Below are 22,113 nucleotides of genomic sequence, written 5' to 3'. Positions count from 1 at the left end.
CATTAGGAAGGTTGAGAACCACTGCTCTAAATGTTTTGTTCAGTGATGGACTTTCTCAGGTGATCTGTTGAATAGGCTGATGATGTACTCCAACACACCGAAAACCTGACCTAATTGCAGTACACTACAGGGCATGTCATTGCCCAATTAATAAAATTCAAAACATTAATAATAACATATAAAACCATTTATAACTCTGCCCCAAATTACATCACCAATCTTGTCTCCACATATCACCCAAACCGTACACTCTGCTCCTCGCACGACCTCCTGCTCTCTAGCTCCCTTGTCTCCTCCTCCCTTGCTCGTCTCCAGGACTTCTCCAGAGCCTACCCCATCCTCTGGAACTCTCTACCCCAATTTATCAGACTACCGCCTACTCTTCTCACTTTTAGGCGATCTCTGAAAACCTATCTCTTCAGGGAAGCCTATCCAGCCCTCAGCTAATAATGGAATCTTCTATTCCTCCTACCAGTCCATCCCCCACAGTTATTACCTTTTGTACCACTAGCCCCTCCCTCTTAGATTGTAAGCTCCAAGGAGCAGGGCCCTCCTATCCCTCTTGTATTGAACTGTATTGTTACTGTATTGTCTCCCATTATAATGTAAAGTGCTGAGCAAACTGTTGGCGCTATATAAATCCTGTATAATAATAATAATAATAATAATCAAGGGTTCTAAACTATTCCTGCACTATCCAAAACTAGAATAAATGTTTTATGCATGACTGAGAGTTTATATGGGGCGTTCTACAGCATACTAGACAAGAAAGTGCAGCGCTAGAATGAATACAATGTCCCAATGACTCTTTGTGTACAATCACTAAAAACACAGAATAAAAATTAAATTTAAAGTCAAAATGGTAAAATCAAAAAAAGGTTCCAATATGAATATATAAAGTGACTCTCGTGCTTAGTGACTCTGGATCTGGTATCAGTGCAGTGGTGGCAAAGGTAATGCGCACTCACCGGATGCACATAGTTATTGCGCCTTATATTAGAATCCAGATGTCATCAAACAGGTATACCTGTTTAATACCTGTTTGATGACATCTGTATTTTAATATAAGGCGCAATAACTATGCGCATCCGGTGAGTGCGCATTACCTTTACCACTACTGCACTGATACCGGGTCCAGAGTCACTAAGCATGAGAGTCACTTTATATATTGTTCATATTGGAACCTTTTTTTGATTTTACCATTTTGACTTTAAATTGAATTTTTATTCTGTGTTTTTAGTGATTTTACAGTCATTGGGACATTGTATTCATTCTAGCGCTGCACTTTCTTGTTTAATATCTATGTTTTAGGGTGCTATTGGTTACCTTTTATACACAGCAGCTTTGTTTTTGTTTTAAGGCGCTCGCTCCTCTTTTATTATATAGTTCTAAAGCATACGCCAGTGCAAGGGCTCTGTTTAACCGCACAGAGATGCACGGGAGTTCCATGCAAGTCAATTGAGACACAGCAGCTGCACAGACACAGCCGCTGCTCCCTTTTTGACATCCATACAGGACCAAGTGCACAGCCCCAAATGCAGACTGTTAGCCTCAAGAGCCAAGGAATATTTTTTCGGCCCACTGCAAAGAATTTTTTTACTTTACCACCAAATATATTTTTTAATATCACTATTGGCGCACTGATATTTTGTTATCAGCTTACAACACCTTATGATGGTTTTTGTATGAGAATGATGTTTTTTTTGTTCTTGGGAAATCACCAAATGCATCTTTAGCTGGTGTGTTCATAACATGATCTGACTTTTACACTGTAAGTGGTGGGAGGACAACAGTCGTGATATGATCTAATCAGCACTTACGTGGGAGTACAGTGGGTGTAAATAGTAATAACATGAATCCAAGCCCAAAAATAAAAATTGAATATACTGCAGCTCAGAGATCTTCTAATATAGTGGCTCCATTAGCTTTCTTTTGTCTGGCTTTTTTGTCTTTATTTTCTAGTGACCTACCAATAACACACTTCCTGTCCTAGGGTGACAACATTGCAGAGGCAGGGAGTACAAGCAGGGGCGGACTGACAACTCATGGGGCCCCTGGGCAATAGGGGATCATGGGGCCCCTGTGTCCTTGCCCAAACTCAAAAAAGCCTATGAAAAAGGTACCAGGGGCATCTCATGGGGCCCCCGCCTGACCCCGGGCCTTCGGGCAGTGCCCGAGTTTCCAAATGGTCAGTCCGCCCCTGAGTACAAGATGTTATCAGCTCCCAAGATTTCTGGTATTTTTTCACCTATTATTTAGATATAAAAAAAATGCTTCTAATGGTGTATTTAGCAGACCAATGAGGATGAAATAAGGGAAGTTAATTTTTAAGGTTTACATATACTTAGGAAAATCTTCTTTTAGTGTAGAGCTACTAGATAAATTGTGTATGGATAGAAATATAGTGTATGATGTCTATTTATAAAAAAAATCTCTGTGTGAACATCTCAAGTATTCACTAAGCTGTCAAGAATAATCTTGTATTTGACTTTAATGTTTTTTTTTTGTGATCATCAGATCCATCTAATGGCCATGATGCAGTATTTCCCTGAAATATCTCAATTTAGGAAAATACTGCATCACAGCCACTAGATGGAACTGGCGATCATAGCACATAAATGTATTGGGCAAAATACAGATATTATTTGTGACAATTGAGCGAATTTCTGAGATATTTTATAGCATAGACCCTTTGTGATAGTACTGGGACAAGGTCTTCTGGCACTGAAGGTAAAGATGTGAGTGCATCTACAACCTCCTTCCCACATGTCCTGCAGTGAGGGGGAGATACGCTATATTGCCAAAAGTATTGGGCCAGCCCTCCAAATCGATGGATTCATGAGTTCCAATTGCCTCCCTGGCCACAGGTGTATAAAATCAAGCACCTAGGCATGCAGACATGGCTTGGCCCCTAATTTCCAGTGAAGGGAACTCTTAAGGCATCAGCATACCAAGACATTGTGTACAATTTCAAGCTCCCAACTTTGTGGGAAACAGTTTGGGGATGGCCCCTGCCTGTTCCAACATGACTGTGCACCAGTGCACAGAGCAAGGTCCATAAAGACATGGATGAGACAGTTTGGGGTGGAGGAACTTGACTGGCCTGCACAGAGTCCTGACCTCAACCCCATAGAACACCTTCGGTATGAATTAGGGTGGAGACTGCAAGCCAGGCCTCCTCCCCCGACATCAGTGCCTGACCTCACAAATGTGCTTCTGGAAGAATGGTCAAACCTTCCCATAGACACCCTCCTAAACCTTGTGGACGGCCTTCCCAGAAGAGTTGAAGGTGTTATAGCTGCCAACTCAATATTGAACCCTATGGACTAAGACTGGGTTGCCATTAAAGTTCATGTGCGTGGAAAGGCAGGCTGCCCAATACTTTTGGCAATATAGTGTAGGTGGGATCAGGCCCAGACTGGTTATTGGGCATACTGGGCTGAGGCTGCATGTCCTTACAAGAGATGGCTAGCCTCCTGCTGTCCACAGTGTTCAGAGTGAAGACTCTCTACCCTGTCCTGTGCAGGCATCTCTGCAGGAAGGAATCCAGTTTGTGCAGGTATGCCCCCTAGAGCTGGGATGGGGGTGCAGCCCGCCCTCCTCCCCTGCTGTCAATGGGGAATTATACTGGCAGCTGCTGGAGCTCCATGAGATCCTCTTCTTCTGGTTTCTGAGCAAGAAGCTTGTGCTGCTGTCAGTGGGGCTGATATCCAGGACCTTACTGTCCATCTACATTGTGGGCTTGGACATGAAGTGTATGAAAAGCATAGTGGAGATGATGCTTGGAATAAACTTCAAGCAGAGGTAGTGAGCCCCCACACCCTTTTTCCCCATCCAGGTGGATAAGCCAGGTTTTTGTGTATTTTGGTAAGGTGCAAATAATGGGGCACTGGGGAAATTTGGTGATGAGGAATTCTAATTTATCCTTTGGGCTCATTTACACTTGCTTTGACTTACCTACCACTTCAACATGCTTTTTTATGTGTCTTTGATGCTTCTGTGATGCTTTTTTGAAGTTTTAATGAAGCTTTGCAAATGCTGTGTGTGTTGATTTTTCCTGGCTCACTAGTACCCCTGTTTAGCAGATACCCAGCTCATTAGTACTCCTGTTTAGCAGATCCTCAGTTTATTAGTACCCTTGTTCAACAGATTCCCTGCTCATTAGTAACCCCCAGCTCTGCTGATCCTCTGGTTTGCTGATCCTCCTCTCTGGTTTGCTATTCCCTGCTCACCTGCCACTACAGTATATTGCCCCCACACTGCTCACCACGTGTGACATCTGCTAGTTTCTCCAGCTTCGGTCCCCCAGCTCTGCTGATCTTCTGTCACTCAGTCCTCTCTCTCTCTCTGGTCTCCGCTCACCTTCTGCATTCCCATGTTGCACACCGCATGTACGTCTGCTTGTTTTTCTGCTCCAGTTTGGACCCCGCTCACCTTCCAGCTGCTCCTCACTGCACACCTGATGTGACATCTGCACCAGACACTCCCAGAATATATACACATGTACTGGAAGTGACTGCTGATGATGTCTTTCTGGATCGCTTTTTTGTTTCCCAATGCATCCTGGGAAATTTCATACCTTCAATACCTCCAAAGCAATGCTACCGCTGCATAAAAGCCCCTCAAAAGCTTCAGGTGCTGTAAGTGAGCTTTGTCATAGACTTCTATGGAGGCTTTGGAGACTATTTGAAGCCCCAAGAAAGTGACATGGGGTATAATTTTTGAAGCGCAGGAAAGCAAAGACAACGTGTGAACAGGACTGTAAGGTAACCATTTTATTTAGTTAACCACTTCCCGTCCCACCCATGTATATAAAATGTTGGACAGGAGCAGTGCAGGGGCAGGTGGTCATTTATAAACGTTCTCCCCGCTCCCTGCTTGTGAGCGTTCCCTGGGAGCGCGCAGCACCACGATCCGAACAACTGATCGTTGTACGGGACCTCTGTGTGAGGTCCCGATCATGTCATCACTGATTGGACAATCAGTGATCACATGAAGAGTAGTAAGCAAGATGTCACTTCTGACATCATTGCTTCCTACTAGTGAAATCTGTGAATGATCACAGAGATCACATGGTACAAGACTATTCACAACAGCCTTGTACCATGTGACAAGCTGTGGCCAATCACAGCTCACACAGTATTTCTCAATGGCTGCAAGAATGCAGCCAGAGAGAAGGTGAAATGATTACTTTTACAGCCTTTATGTGTGTAAAAGCAGTGTATAAAAAAAAAAATCTTCATCACCCCCCACCAAGTTTCTTCGGTGACACTGTAATGCTAGGGTGACAGCATGTTAAAAAAACACAAATAATAATATAAAAAATTAAATAAAAATGTAAAAAAAAGGTAGAAAAATTATAATTTTTGGTTATAAACTAATTTGGGTTATTTTTTTCTTTTTTACTAAAAAGATAACTGAATAAATGTTGGCCAAGATTTATGAAGAAAGATTATTTATCAGCAAAAAAGGAAAAACACTTTTTTTCAAAATGTTTAGACTTTTTAATTTATATAGAAATAAAAAATAAAAATCGGCCGGTGCCATTGACCCACTAACAGAGCGAAAATCGGCTGATTATTCTTAGGTCCGATTTTCAGACAAAATATTGGTCGATTTTCGACCCATGTATGGCCGGCCTAACTCTAGTTAGTCATCAGATAAATTTGTATGACAATATCACCCCCTTTGCTGGCAGGGTAGATAACAATGCTTTGATCCAAGAATTGCATCCCACTCAACTCTGGTGAGGTTGTATTTCAGTGGTCTGTCCATTATAACACTGTTATGCTGGATTTCATACTCAACTTTCCGGCACGGCGGGGGAAAATCCGTGGAGACTGACCGGAAGTGTCTTGGTGATCCTGATGCTGGTGATTTGTCACTAGCGTCAAGATTGCAAGTATGACATGGGTCTGACAGATGTCCCTGGGTGGTTGCTGAGCAAGATCCTGGCTGCCACTCAAGATAAAAGTGAAAATGTGCTTAGTAAACTTGCTGGCAGCACAGAACATACAGTAGTGCTTTCAGACAATTCTTCTATATGACCCATATGGAAGAAAAATATGTTTGAAATATAATTAAAAATCCCAAATATATTGCCATATATTTGAAATGCTACAATTTTGGCCATATTCAATATATTTCAAAATATAGTTCAATAAATAAATATATATATATATATATATATATATACACACTGTATGTTGAAATGTGTTTTTATTACAAAATACATGAAAAATATTTTTAAAAATACATTTAAAATATACTGTATGTCTTTAAAAATACAAATCTGCATTTTTGGAATGCATTTACAAATATATGTAAAAATATATGTTAAAATGACTTTTTTATATGTTAAAAAAAATCTGAAGAATATATTTTAAAAAAATATATATTAAAAAAGTCATTTTAACATATATGTTACATATATTTGTAAATGCATTCCAAAATATTCATATATTTTGTAATAAAAATGCATTTCAACATGCAGTGTGTGTGTGTATATATATATATATATATATGTGTGTGTGTGTGTATGTATGTATATATATATACATATATATATATATATATATACATATACTGTATATATAAATATATATATCATGTTGAAATGCATTTTTATTACAAAATATGAAAAATATTTTTAAAAATACATTTCAAATATAATGTATGTCTTTAAAAATACAAATCTACATTTTTGGAATGCATTTACAAATATATGTAATATATATGTTAAAATGACTTTAATATATATTTTTAAAAATATATTCTTCAGATTTTTTTAACATGTAAAAAAGTCATTTTAACATATATTTTTACATATATTTGTAAATGCATTCCAAAAATGCAGATTTGTATTTTTAAAGACATACAGTATATTTTAAAATGTATTTTTAAAAATATTTTTCATTTATTTTGTAAGAAAAACGCATTTCAACATACAGTATATATATATATATATATATATATATATTTATTGAACTATATTTTGAAATATATTGAATATGGCCAAAATTGTAGCATTTCAAATATATGGCAATATATTTCGGAAGAGTATTTTTAAAATATATTTCAAATATATTTTTCTTCCATGTGGGGAGGGCCGATAGTGTTTATGTCATATATGTAAATATACTGTATGACTTCTGCAGCGTCTGTAATAAAGCAAAAATCAAAATGACAAACAATAAACACAGGTGGAAAACAAATATAGGGATCAAATATACCGTGATTAAGCAATAACATTACTACCTACAGTTGGGGAATCCCATCGTGATGAATGAGTCTGTAATCCACAACTTGTACTTTACCAAGCCATGTCACACAGGAAACTTTGCGTGACAAGCAAACAAAGATAAAACACAACTTAAAGGAAACCTATATAGAGAAATATGTAGGTTGCATTGCTGGCCTATTTTAGGTTTCTTAATATGCCAGTCATGGTGGATGAGGGCATACGTTTTACACCCAAAGCAAGTCCTTGAAACCCTTTAGAAAAAAAAAACCAACAGGGCAATCCTCTTATAGTCCTGGCTTGTGATCACACCCATATTTAAATGTGTAATGGTTTTTGGTTTATTATCTTTAAAGAGTTCAAAAAGAAAAAAAAACTATTTTCTACTCACTTTCTGCCTCTTTGACAGCATTCACCAGGAGAGAATAGGAGTGTGAATCTCCCCTGTGAGGACACAAGTAAAAATGAGATTCTACGTCTTCCCCATTCTCAGTAAAAGTCAAAAAAAGTTTTGGCTTCAGTTAAAGTCTAAGATTTTGTGTTCTACTTTTGAAACAGCAGGTGGTGCTCTAGAATCTATTTTACATGATCACACAAGTGTCCTTCTCAGCCTTGCTGAAAGGAGCCCAATGCTTACAGAGCTCACTATGAAAGTTGAAATTTGCATACATACTGTATGTGAGTCATCAAAACATGAACGTGCTTCTTAATAAACTTCTTTAAACTCAACCTATCCAAAACTGAGCTCATAACATTTCCTCCTGTGACAGGAGTCACTTTGGGTGGGGGGCCCATGGAACACAGCTCACTTTGGAGAGGTGGGGAGACCCCGGTCACAGCTCCCCATATCCCTCCTATGTGTAAGTCACCCTGTGCCTGTTAGGGATACAGGGTGATCTGTCCTAATATTGTGTAGACATGTATAGGAGATAGGTGGGGGGTTGTGGATTGTTTAATGCCATGTGGTTGCATCCCATTGTTCTATTGTGTGTCTTGCTTGGGAGCAAAGTATTACGCGATGTATGTGTTTGTGTACTCGCTTGGTGGGATTGTCTGCTGATGTGTCTCTTGTTGCTAGATGTGGTTTGCCCCGCCCTGTGTCATTATGCAGGGAGGGGGGATTTGTTCCCTTTAATGTATACAGTATATCTTGTATCTATGTTAAAATAAAGTAGTCTATTTCATGGTTTCCTTCAAGACTGGTGTCGTCTAGTTTTGTATGGTCTGCTGTGGTGTCAGTGGTCGGTGTTCGGACAGGGAAGTGGTATCCTAACGGAAGTACCCAATTGCAGTCGGGGTCAGGTTCTGTTACACCTCCCGTGCCCCTTCCCCTGACTTCTCTGTTCAGATCAATGACACAACTATTAACACGTCCCCACACGCCAGGGTGCTAAGTGTAATCCTGGACTCTGAACTCTCCTTTCAGCCCCACATCCAATCACTGACCAAGGCTTGCCACTTCAACCACCACAACATCTCCAAAATACACCCCTTCTTAACCAATGACATCACAAAGCTTCTAAATCACAACTTGGTCATCTCTCGCCTTAAATACTGCAACTCCCTTCACTTTACATAGTACCGACTTAATCATGGTAAACATAACTCCCCACCCTCAACCTCCCTTTCTATTGCATATAAGGGGAAAGCTAAAGTCTACATGCAGCCAAAATAAAAAAAAAAACAGAAAAATTAGCAAAAAATCAGTAGGATATGTCCCTTGTGCTGATGTCTCTTCTTTAAACCCCCGCTGCCCATAACCGCCCATTACCCCCCCCCCCCCCCCGCCCCCACACACATAACTAAGAGGCTGTCACAGGGTGACAAAAGAACCTAACTATGCCTGCTCTTTCCACCCCACTCCTCTATTCATAGAATCCCTATGTCAGGAATGGACTCGCCAATGGTGGTGGGACGCATCTGCCATGTGGGCTGCAGTACCAGGGCTGGCCAGTGGGTGCTCTCAGCCACCAGAAGCTCACTCCTGCAGTCAGCCATCACCTGAGGCTAATTGCAGGAGGTGTATTTAAGGAATGGCCAGACCTGCAGTCAGTGCCTTGGTGTATGTTTCCCATGAGCCCCTGTACCTGCATCCTGTCTGCTTCCTGCCTGATTCCTGATTGTGCTTTGATCCTGACTCTGAATGAACTCCGTCTGTCCTGACCCCGGCTATTCCTGACCACTCTCCAGCCTGCTCCTTTGGTACCTTGTCTGCCTGATTGTTCCTGACCCGGCCCGTCTGACTACGCTCTACCTGCTCCTTTGTGTCTTGTCTGCCCGATGGTTCCTGACCCGGCCTGCCTGACCACTCCACCTCACCAGCCCTGACTGCTCTTGTCTGTGTACATTCCGTTATCAGTTGGAGGTTTGGTTTTGTTATATTGTGCTTTATATTTGTGTATAACCCTTAATAAATTATATTGTTACACCATACTTGAGAATGCGTTTCCCTGTGTCAGTTCACGCATCTCTGGTCTTACCGGGAGCCCTGACACCCTACTACAGCTACTATAAATGAGACAGGATTTATGAATGGAGGAGGTGGACCTATCAAACATCTGCCCATCCTCCATTCATAGATTGTGTTTCATTCATAGAAGCTGTAGTACCACCTTTTTATGAATGGAGCAGCTAGGCGAAAATGTATGCTATGTGAATGGGAACATGCAACAAATGTAAAATAGGTATTATCCCAATTGGGCTGCAAAAGTGGAAATACGCTTTAAACAAACAAATCAAATAGATCCTCTTTCTTATTTAAAAAAAAAGAGCTTATACGTGGACTGGTATGCTGAAGTTACTCTATGGACTTGTATTTCCTTTCTAGATCTCAAAGTAGTTTCTGCAGGAAGCCTGGCTACTCTAAGGTGCGCAAATGAGCTGGGGAATGAATTTGTCATGTCTACTTGGAAGGTCCATCGTCTATATAAGCCACCTTGCCATATTTCATTCGCAATAGAAGAAAAGAAGACATTCAATGACTGCAATAATCGCACGCACCAGGACATTGGCACAAAAATGGCGACCCTCACCATCAAGAACAGCACACTTACTGATGAAGGAAATTATACCTGTGAGATTGTGAATGAAGAAGGAACTAAAACTAGCACAATTACATTACAAGTATTGGGTAAGAGTCTCTTTAATCAAAAGAACAAAGACTACATTTATTATAAAATAAAGGAGTATAAAAACAAACAAAAGCGCTGACATGCAATCACCCAGTGACTGCAATGCTGTTGGGTTCCAGCTTCACACAGGTCTTGCCCAGCCAACTGAAAAAAAAACTAATAGAAGATGTAGGAAGCTGCACAAATATAATCAGCCTGGTTACTGAATATGATAAATCAGCTTCAGTTTGTCTCCTCTAGAAACTATGCCCCTCTGAAGCATTTTACCCTCCCATAAACATATTTATAGAGCAAGGACTAAGATCATAGGAGTCTGAAATGTGTCACATTGCTGACCCGCAACCACCTGATGACTCCAGTGCCATTGAGTGCCAGCTTCCAGCTTAGGCATAGAGCAATGACTCGGGCCATGGAAGGGTGAAACGCGTTGAAGGGGCATGGCTTTTAGAGAAGACAACCCATATGGAAGAGAAATATATCAGAAATATATTTTAAAAATATTATTCCCAAATATATTGACATATATTTGAGATACTACAATTTTGGCTATATTCAATATATTTCAAGAAATATATATATATATATTTATTTTTTTATTATTTATTTCAGGTACTTATATAGCACCGTCGATTTACGCAGCGCTTTACATATATATTGTACATTCACATCAGTCCCTAACCCTCAAGGGGCATACAATCTAAGGTCCCTAACTCACATTCATACATACACATACTAGGGTAAATTTTAGACAGGAGCCAATTCACCTACCAGCATGTCTTTGGAGTGTGGGAGGAAACCGGAGTACCCGGAGGAAACCCACGCAGGCACAGGGAGAACATGCAAACTCCAGGCAGGTGGTGCCATAGTTGGGATTTGAACCAACGACCCTAGTAACCATTTAGCCACTGTGCTGCCCATATATATATATATATATATATATATATATATATATACTGCATGTTGAAATGCATTTTTTTATATATTACAAAATATATGAAAAATACTTTTAAACATATATATATTTTTTAAATATATTCTTCAGATTTTTTTTTACATATAAAAAAGTAATTTTAACATATATTTTGACATATATGTGTAAATGCATTACAAAAATGTAGATTTGTATTCTTAAAGACATACAGTATATTTGAAAATGTATCTTTCATAATATTTTTCATATATTTTGTAATAAAAACGTATTTCAACATACAGTGTGTATATATATATATATATATATATATTTAAATATATTTTTTAATACATTGAATTGTAGTATTTCAAATATATGTCAATATATTTGGGAAGAATATTTTTTAAATATATTCCAAATATATTTTTCTTCCATGTGGGAAGCTGAAGCCGATTTCTCATATTCTGTGACCAGGCTGTCTATCGATGTGCAGCTCCCTTCATCTTCCATTAGTTAACAGAGTAAAAAGTATAAATGCTTTAAACCTCAATCATTTCTATCTACAAAGTAATCCTATGTAATGCCGTATATTCACTACAAAAAGGTTTAACAAATATTTTTTAAAACATTCTAAACACTATACTATAGGTGTTAATCATGGGCACCATCCCGTCTTATCAGTATGGGATCTATGAGCGGATTCCCTGCTAACCTGAGCAGATTGTGACAAATGTCGTTTTTGAGACACTAGTACCTGTACAGTTTTTCTGTTTCACCAATAGGAGCTTTCTGGACCCATGTTGGATCCATGATTGGCTGGAGGAAAATTATCCCTGTCCCTAAAAGCAATGACAGCGGTCCCTCCCTAAACGCCGAACACCCTTGTATGCAGGAGGCTACTGTATGGTTTGGTTATATTATGTTTTTTAAGTGGGCGCTACTGTTACTTTAATTTCTCAGGCTGATGCTGTGTGTGGTCAGGTCATGCATGATGAGCTTCCCTTGCAGATATGTCACATCCTCCCTCTTGGAGGAGATATATATATATATATATATATATATGCAGTGGACTGACCTCGGGGAGTCAGGGGTTGAAGTTGACTAGAGAAGACCAGATCTGTGATGTGATCATTAGTTTTGTGCTGCCATCCTTTCAATGGGTCCTTCAGACTATGCTACTACTATGGACAGTTACCAGTTCAGATATGGGCAGCACTGGTTCTCTATTGCACCTATTAGATATACTACTATGGACAGTGTATTGAACTAACAGCACAGTCAAAGTTCTAATAATCTACCACTGTACCAGTCGTGAATGAAGAATCATATATTTGTCTAAATGAATGGAACTTGCCAATTCTTCTATTGTCTTAAGTAAAAGAATATACTTAAAGAGGTTTTAAACCTCAGACAATAAATACGAGCAAAACATATCCCTCTATAATATGTACTTGTTTCTATCCAGTGTACTAAACCTCATTTCTGTCCACTGCCTCATTCCTCTGCTATCAGCATGAATCACATCTGATGAGTTTTCCTGACACCAAGAGAAAAATGGTGACAGGGAAGGACCTCCAGAAGATTGACAGCCTCAGCTCTGTTCCTGTGTGAAGAAGTGTGTCCCTTCCCACCAATCAGCTCTCAGAGCTCTCTTCAATGATGTGACTTAAGCTCCCCACCCCCTGCTTTTCAGAGCTGAGAAAATTCTGCAGACTGAATGGATGCAGGGGGATTTGTTTCATTTCTGTGTATCACCTGAGGTCAGTCACTTCACTGGGTATATGCAAAGATTTACAACCACGTTATATCACTAAGAAGTTGTCTGTATCACCTACTGGGAGGATATATTCTAAATTGGAGAGGAAAGTGTAACTATGGAGTATCACAAGAACCTTAACTTTGGGAGTTAAAGCCACATAACCCTTCCAGTTAAAACACATTAAACATTTGCGCAACAACACCTTCAACCTTTTGGATTGGGACACTGATAATATATAGTGGCCAGCCAGGTAGAAGATGGGTGTCTGTGGCAGGTTTTGGCAGCCCTAATGATTGAGGGGGGCCAATTTTCTTATTGTCATTCACTCCCTATCCTGGAGCCAGCTGTGGAGAGAGTTTAGCCTAGGAACCTGACCTGTGGGTCTTCAGAGAGGAGTCTTGCATATAATACAAGATATGGTGTCAAGCTGTGAAGTGGTAGGCTGGTAAAGAGTGGGACAAGTTCAGCAAGCCCTCTTAAAATGTTATGGAGTACTGCGAGGGAGAAGTCAAGATGGCATTGTCCTGCGACTTTCAGCCTGAAGAAGTTACCATCATAAAGTACTGTAGTGTGGAGTGCTACTTACTAAGGCTTGTGGGTGCAAACCCTGCCCCCATGGGGGACCACCCAACACATTGACAAAGGGGTGATGGGAAAACAGTCTGTTATAGTGTGGCTGCAACAAAGGTCTAAACCAACACTGGCCATAGTCTTGTACCTGATCAGTAGCACTGTAAGGTGCAAGTCTTTGGCCAATAATGGCTTTGGCAAAGCATTATGGTTAGTTTGCAGGAACAATTCCCATTGAATGTCCCAAAACAGCGAATGTTCAGTGTGAACTTAGGTTAAGACCAAACACTCAGCTCATCCCTATCCATGAACACATTCCCTGCTGCCTGTTCATTTTCTTTTCTTCATTTTGGACCTTTCCAGGCCCATGCTCAATTTCTCAGCCGCCATGTGAAAATGGACTTGCGTTTTCCTGATTTCCATCCACTTCCTGTTCCAGGAACACAACAGGATGTTACAGGAAATGTCTCCTAAGTCCCTTTTAGAAAGTAGTTACTGGAACAGGTGTGTCTCCATTGGGATGGTGACAACAGTAAAACGTTGGATTTCCCATCACCATAAATATAGAGGATTAATCTTCCTAGTGGGGACACATACAGCAATAGAAATGTGACAGGGGTTCTAACCTCTCACTACTCTATAAAGACTTTATTAAAAAAAAGCAAGTTCTGGCTCTATATATACTTTAGGCTAAGAACATGTATTTACCATTGATATAGGTGACACGGTGACCAATATGCTAAATATTCATAATTAGACAATGATTTACAAAACAAACCCCCAACCCCAATTACATAAAGTGATCTTAAAAATATATCATGATGCAGTGTACCCATGATATGAATGTTATCCACATGTATAGCCATACAGATGATTATAAATATGGTATGTAGCACTACCCCCTTGGGGGTTACTAAGAGATTTGGGTCGCCTTATAGTCCTGCGCAGCCAGGCAATCTGCATTCTTCACACAAGCTTGCATTCAAAGTCAGAAATCAGTCCTTGAGCTTTGTTTTGTTGTTTATTAAAGGGATTTAGAACTGGGATATGGTAAGGGGGTATAGGATGCCCAAGGGAACAGACAACTGAGGACAAACTTCCTAGAACTATTCACAAGCTTCTCTTCTGCAACACAGTCTCCATTGGAGAGCCAGCCAGCATCTCCTTGATGTACCACCCCAGACCGTATATGAAATTCTCCTCTTCACCCAGCAATCTGAAGGTTTTCCTGAGCAGGGGATCTGGTTCCTGTACCTTTAAATGGATAAACAGACACTAATAGGGGGCTAATCTGGTTTCCCACCAGAGTGCTCCTTCTCCTATCCACCCAGGGGGTGCAGGTGTACTCACTCAGATCCTCTCCTGTACCTATCAGCTGGGCTGTTCCTTCCCTGCCATACAGGTAGTCCTTGCTCGGGGCCAGTGAGTTCCAAGCTTTCTCCCATTCCAGCTCCAGGCCTGCAGGTGGGCCCTATCCCAGTGGGCCTCCTTGCAGCCTCCTCTCAGCCTCACATCTTCCTCTCTTCTTCTTCCATCCAACTCCTCTCCCCCCTCCAGCCACTGAGCCGGCTCCAACACTTGTTAAGGGTGTCCATCCCCTTGCCAAGCTCTTGTTGGCAATTGGCTAGGACCACTCAAGAGCACAGCTAGCCACTGCTCAGATCCACCCACTGCCTCTAAGGCCGTCCTCCAAAAGCCTAAGAGCAGGGTGATATTCCAGAGGGGCTGGCCTGCAGATCCTCTCAGCCCTGACCACAATTTGACCTCCTGACTATTAAACCTGAGCTGCTACTCAGCTCCTGTCTATCCATTAGGAAGTAGCTCTTCCTAGCTAAACCAGGAGGGTGTAACAGGTATAAAAGTGAAGATACCAATGTAATGGGGTTTACAAGCAATGGCATAATGGAGAATGAGTTTAGATAAATATGATGTCATAATCTGCACGTTCCAAACATTGAATGGCCAACACCCACTTCTTCAGTAGTCCAGTGTTGGCCAAATGGCTATATCATACTGGAATCACTGTGCAGTAAACATTAATTTGACCTGGATTTTCCAATGAAAAATAAACCTTTGTGACTATGACTTGATGTGATGAATGAGGATGGTGAATGTGTTGTATACATTTTCTCATAGTCCTCATGGATGATTATTGAACTGCAGGGTTATGCTATTTTAAAAAGAAAAGATTATATCCTGCTAAGAGATATCAGTACATGCAGGCAGAAAGACTGTTGTCTATACTGATAACACTCCATATACACTTCCACAACTAACCGCCACCCCTGCCAACGTGTAGAATATGCCATCTGGTGCTCCTTCATTGGCCTCATTGACTAATTTGGCCTGGTTGTATTGCTTAACTGTACTAATGAAAATTCAAGTAGGGAAGAGTAAGCTGGACAACTATACAAATCTTCTGGAAAGAAAAGCAGCTCCCATACTGTATATAGTATGTATTTCATCTCTGTATTTAGTGGTTTGTTTGGAGTTTAATGCGAAATGCAAAGATGATATAATATAATTTTCTTTATTTTTAGTGACACCAATCGTATTAATAAGGCTAACCAGTTCCAGGTCTGCCGAGTGTCAAGCTATTGGAGGGCATCCGGCTGCAACTATATGGTGGAACTCGTCATTGCTCTATGAAGTCACTAATAAAACTTCTGTTGAAGATAACAAAACCACTACAGTAACCAGCATCTACACCCTGAAGGAGGACAATGAGACTGAAGCAGTGTGCACTATTCATCATCCAGCATTCTCCAATCCAATAGTACTGAATATAACAATTCCTGCTGCAGGTATGTTGTTGACTGTGCAACATGGGAACAACCTAGCAGAAGGTGAGCAGGGACCGGAGAGAGAGGACTGAGTGGGGAAGGATCAGCAGAGTTGGGGGACCAGAGCAGAAGAAACTAGCTATTACACATGGTGCTCAGCATGGGTGCAATATAATGGGAGGTGATCGGGGATCAGAGAGAGAGGAGGATCAGCAAACCAGAGGATCAGCAGAGCTGGGGGTTACTACTGAGCTGGAGATTAGCAGAGTTGGGGGTTACTACTGAGCTGGGGATCAGAAGAGTGGGGGGTACTACTGAGCAGGGGATCTGCTGAACAGGGGTACTAATGAGCTGGGGATCTGCTGAATGAGGGTACTATCGAGCTGGAGTTCTTCTGGGCCACTTTAAAACAAATAGAAAATCAACGCACACAAAAAACATCACCAAAGCATCATCGAAGTACCACCAATACATCAAAAATGCATGTTGAACTGATAGGCGCTTTCATGTGTGTTAAAGTTGAAGCAAGTGTAAATGAGCCCTTATAGTGGACAACAGGAGCTGAGGCTGTGGATAGTGGGATCTGAAGTTGCTGTAATAGACATTAGGAGCTGAAGTGTTTGTAGTGGATAGTGATGGCTGAAAGCTGAAGTTGTTGAGCGGGCACTTGAGCTGAACTTGTTGTAGTGGGCAGCGGGAGGCGAAGGGTGATCACTTCTACCTGAAAGCCCATTACCTGCTGAACAAATTTAAACACAGACCCAGCTGGCTATAGCGGCTGATATACTAGTCACTGTTTATAAAAAGCTGTTAAGGTGGAACTGTGTACAAAAAAATGGGTCCCCCCCAGTCCATATAAAACCCTTAATCTGAGCACACAGCCTAGCAAGACAAGAAAGGACTGAACCATACCCTCCATGTGCGTCCAACATGGGAGTGGGGCCCATGTTGATGAGGACAAGGGCCTCTTCCCCACAACCCTGACCTGGTGGTCATGGGGGTGCGGGGGGATTTATCAGAATTCCTTTAGGAAAAGAAGCCCCCAGTTATCTGGCCTCTTCCTACATGAATGAGTAAGGGGTACCTAGTATCCCTACTCTTTCCCAAAAATAAGCCAGTTGTAAATAAGTACACACTTTTGACAAGTCCTTGGCAAGAAAATTAATCCCTCCCAAAAAAAACTATTGTGAATTTTGCATCAATCACAATTATTAACATCAGCAGAAAAAAACGTCAATATACCATCCTGCCCTCTTACACCACACATGTATATGTGATATGATGACATCACTTATGAAATATGGACATGGTCATATCTGGTAAGGGATGTGATCACCAGCCCTGTACCTTTGGCCATGGGTTCCTGGTCATATAAGTGAATGGGGCCAGTGACGTCTTGGCAGACCCTGCACCCGCCGGCATCCTTTCCAACCATTGACAGCGGGAAGCTGCCATGTATAAAAGTGGCAGTAATACTGCTCTTATACATGGCGTTTAGCTCTCACCAAGTTGCTGTAGTGAACAGTGGAAACCAATGTTGTGGGGCACAGCGAGGGCTGAAATTGTTGTAGTGGACAGCGAGAGAGGAATATTTAAAAATATAAATACCAATTTGTAAATTGTCAGTGCCTTAGGGACACATTTTTGTATTTGTATGTTTATTTTTTTCTAGCCTGGTGTATTCTTTTTTTTCCTTTGACAAATAACTTATATCTGTTATTAACAAACATACCAATATATCTTTCCAGGGATTAAGAAAATGTGGTGGCTGTCAATACCAGTAGTAGTCATTATTGTGGTCCTTGTCACCATTCTCCTCCTTTGGCAAAGATCCAGACTCAGGTATGCACATTTATAAAGTATATTAGACCAGAGATTTTTACATTTTTCATTCTGAGGATCCAAATAAGAAAATTGTTAATTCTTACCAAAATTTTAGCAAATAACAGATGACCCTATAACACACACATGGTAAATAATGCAGCTCTATAATTGAAATACACCATGGGAAGGGGCAAGGACCACACATGAGAACCACCACAGAATGTTGCCTAAGCTGGGAGTACAATGCTAGCTAGCTGCCCACAATTTCATACAAGCTAAATCTTTCTCCAATGACTTTCTATTCAATGGCCAAAACACTGTATTTCGAAGTTTATTGCTATGTCAATTGCTTTCATATTGTGTGTTATGTTAAAACATGTTTTTTTAGTTTGTTTCTTTTTAAAGCTGAGTTCCACCCAAAAGTGGAAGCTCTTTTTTTTCTGCCTCCTACCCCGCTCCACTGCCACATTTAACACCTTTTGGTGGGGAGGGGGGAGTAATTAACCGCTCCCACTTCTGGCTCAGTTCACCACGGCGAGCTGAGCCAAAGGTTCGGCATGCCTCACCACTTCCAAGGTCCCAGAGGACTACAGCCCATTCACAAAGCGCAGCCAAGATGGTGGCACCAGTACCCAACAGCCAACTGAAGAATTGGCTCAGGGCGAGGACACCGCTGGATGCATGGACCAGTAAGTGCCCTACTATTAAAAGTCAGAAGCCACAGTATTTGTAGCTGATGACTTTATAATTTCTTTGTAGGAGCTGGCGGGGGACAGAACTCCACTTTAAAGCTTTCATTCTTAAGAACTTCCCCACATAAAACACATTGTGGGTGCTCTTCAAGGCCAGAAATAAAGGGGCACCACTGGTACTCCTGTATGAAGCCCAGGCACACAGAGGGGCTCAGGCAGCAGGAGGAATCAAATGTAAGCAGGACAGGGAGGGGGATCGGTGTGGTGGGAGGACCATTACAGGATAGATTACAGGGGGCCCTGTGTGTCTCTCCCTGCAGCAATTGAAAGCTTTTTTCCACCTCTCCCTCCCTGTCCGGTCCACATCTGATTCCCGTACTGTGTCCCCCCCTGTCTGCCCATCACCACCACCCCCTTCAGCACTGACGGCTTCCCTCTCTCACTGGCTGCTGTGGGTACACAGGGGGATGTATAGGATGGATAGTGGGGGAATGGGCCAGGTGGGTAATAATCATTCGTGCTTGGGATAACAGATCTGTGGAGAAGGGGGGGTGAAGCAGTATTTGTGCTGGGAAGGGGAATTTGGGGGTGATTCATGCTAGGAGGAGGAGGAATAGGGAGGATATGTGCTGTAAGGCAGGATTGGGGGGATTTGTGTAGGAGGAGGATTGGGGGAATTTGTGCTAGGAGGGGTATTGGGAGGATTTATGCTAAGAGGGGGGATTGGGAGGGATTTGTACTAGGAGATGGCTGGGGGTGGGGGGATTTGGGCTCTGGGGGGGTATTTTGGGGGGGGGGATTCATGCTAGGATGGGAAATTTAAGGGGAAAAAGGATGTGTATTAGGAGGGGTGTTTTTGGGCAAGGCAATTTTGTGCTAGGAGGGGGGCATTGAGGAGATTTGAGCTGGGTGCCAGGATTTGGGGCAAAGATTTGTTCTGGGAGGAGTGGGGGGGGGGGTTGAATTTTTTGGGGGAATATTTTGGGCTTGCAGAGGGAATTTATGTTTAGGGAGTGAACATACTAATTAGTGCTGGTTTTTTTGGGGGGGGGGGGATTCTGCTGAGACATGGCGCTTACACATTGGGAAGGGGCAGTTTGCCATCTTCACCCTGGGCACTGGATGACCACTGCACACTGAGCATAAGCAGGTCTCCTCCTCCGCACACAGCACATAACTGAGATCAGATTCCTTTAAAGACACAGCATCAATCTGCACAGTGTGTAGTTGGTTGCTATGTTGCAGTTCTGACGGGTACAATTCCCAGATCAGAATGGGAGCTGTAGTAGCCAGCTACACACTGTGCAGATCAAGACTGGGTCTGTAAGGGAATCCAATCTCAGCTATGGGCTGTGTGGGGAGGAGATCTGCTGAGTGTCCAGGCTGTGTGCAGTTCGGAGATGAGAGGAGGAGCTCTGCTGAGTTTCCTGCCAACAGTGACCCTGTCTTCTGCCCTGCTTACCATTATCCTCTGCCCTGATGACCCCTGTACACAGCCCTGACCCAGTCCTCTGTCCTGCTGTTCCCTGCCATGCTGTCCCCTGCCCTGCTGTCCCCTGTCCTCTCCCCTGATGACCCCCTTTCTTCTGCCTTTATGATCCCTGTCATCTGCCCCCACTTACCCCTGTCTTCTGCCCTGCTGACCACTATCGTCTGCCCTGCTGACCCCTGAACACTGGACTGCTGACCCAGTCCTCTGTCCTGCTGTCCCCTGTCCTTTTCCCTGATGACCTCCTTTCTTCTGCCTTTATGACCCCTGTCATCTGCCCCACTTACCCCTGTACTCTGCCCTGATAATCCCTTTTCTCCATCCTGCTGGCCCGTCCTCTGCTTTGCTTACCCCTGTCCTCTGCCTTACTGACCCCTGTACACTGCTCTAATGACTCTTGTACAATACCCTGCTGGCCTCCTATCTTCTGCCCCGCTGAGCCCCTGTACACCATCCTGCAGACCCACTGCACATTGCCCTGATGCCCCCTGTTCTTGCCCTGCTGACCTCTGTATACTGCCCTACTAACTGCTATACACTGCCTTGCTAACCTTGCATCCTCTGCCCCCCTGACCCTTTTTACTGAACCCCCACATCAGACAAGCCTGTTTCAGGGGCACACACACTACCCATTTGTCAGGTATGTGATGACATCATATGCCTGATGAGGGTATTCTGACTTTAAAGAAAGGTCCATGATGCGCCAGTGACATATCCTCTCATTTTCCTGGCTGCTTGTCACTGAGTCTGTAATAAATCATACCTATTGAGTCAGTTTTCAGTAGAAATGTATTCAAAGACCACTATTGTAAAAATATTTAAATTCATTTTAAATATAGCAGCCACTCTCAACATTTTTACCCCCAAGAAAACAATTTTAGGTAGCGGAAGGCCTGGTAAAAATTATTAGAGGTCAGTGGGAAGAATGCTCCTTACATTGGTGGCCAGTGTGAAAAATACTCCCTACACTGGTGATCAGTGGGAAGAATGCCCCTTACAGTTATGGTCATTGGGAGGAATGCCCCTTAGAGTTGTGGTCAGTGAGAAGAATGCTCCCCTTATATTGCTGATCAGTAGGAGGAATGTCTTCCTTACAGTGGTGGCCAGCTGGAACACTATCCCCCTTACATTGGTGGTCAGTTGGAAGACTATCCCCCTTACATAGCTACAGTGGGGATCGAAAGTTTGGGCACCCCAGCTAAAAATTTGTATTAATGTGCATAAAGAAGCCAAGGAAAGATGGAAAAATCTCCAAAAGGCATCAAATTACAGATTAGACATTCTTATAATATGTCAACAAAAGTTAGATTTTATTTCCATCATTTACACTTTCAAAATAACAGAAAACAAAAAAATGGCGTCTGCAAAAGTTTGGGCACCCTGCAGAATTTATAGCATGCACTTCCCCCTTTGCAAAGCTGAGACCTGAAAGTGTCATGGATTGTTCTCAATCATCGTCTGGGAAGACCAGATGATGTCAATCTCAAAGGTTTTAAATGTCCAGACTCATCTGACCTTGCCCCAACAATCAGCACCATGGGTTCTTCTAAGCAGTTGTCTAGAAAACTTAAACTGAAAATAGTTGTCTCTCACAAAGCTGGAGAAGGCTATAAGAAGATAGCAAAGCGTTTTCAGATGTCAATATCCTCTGTTCGGAATGTAATTAAGAAATGGCAGTCATCAGGAACAGTGGAAGTTAAAGCAAGATCTGGAAG

At 42.0% G+C, this 22,113-nt stretch overlaps 1 protein-coding gene across 1 annotated transcript in view; it reads left to right on the top strand.

The window, feature by feature from the left end:
* LOC149450476 (cell surface glycoprotein CD200 receptor 1-like) overlaps window positions 1–22,113 on the top strand; it is a 54,821-nt gene that overhangs the window by 16,031 nt on the left and 16,677 nt on the right. Inside the window, exons 2-4 of the mRNA XM_089691925.1 lie at window positions 10,068–10,370; window positions 16,151–16,414; window positions 18,142–18,235. Of these exons, the coding sequence (XP_089548051.1) occupies window positions 10,068–10,370; window positions 16,151–16,414; window positions 18,142–18,235 (661 nt within the window). The remainder of the gene's footprint in view (window positions 1–10,067; window positions 10,371–16,150; window positions 16,415–18,141; window positions 18,236–22,113) is intronic.

This window comes from Staurois parvus, unplaced genomic scaffold (genome assembly GCF_062004578.1).
Source record: "Staurois parvus isolate SC_StPar_1 unplaced genomic scaffold, SC_StPar_1.0 ptg000574l, whole genome shotgun sequence".
Classification (NCBI taxonomy): Eukaryota; Metazoa; Chordata; class Amphibia; order Anura; family Ranidae; genus Staurois; species Staurois parvus.
This window is presented reverse-complemented; position numbering and strand designations above follow the sequence as displayed.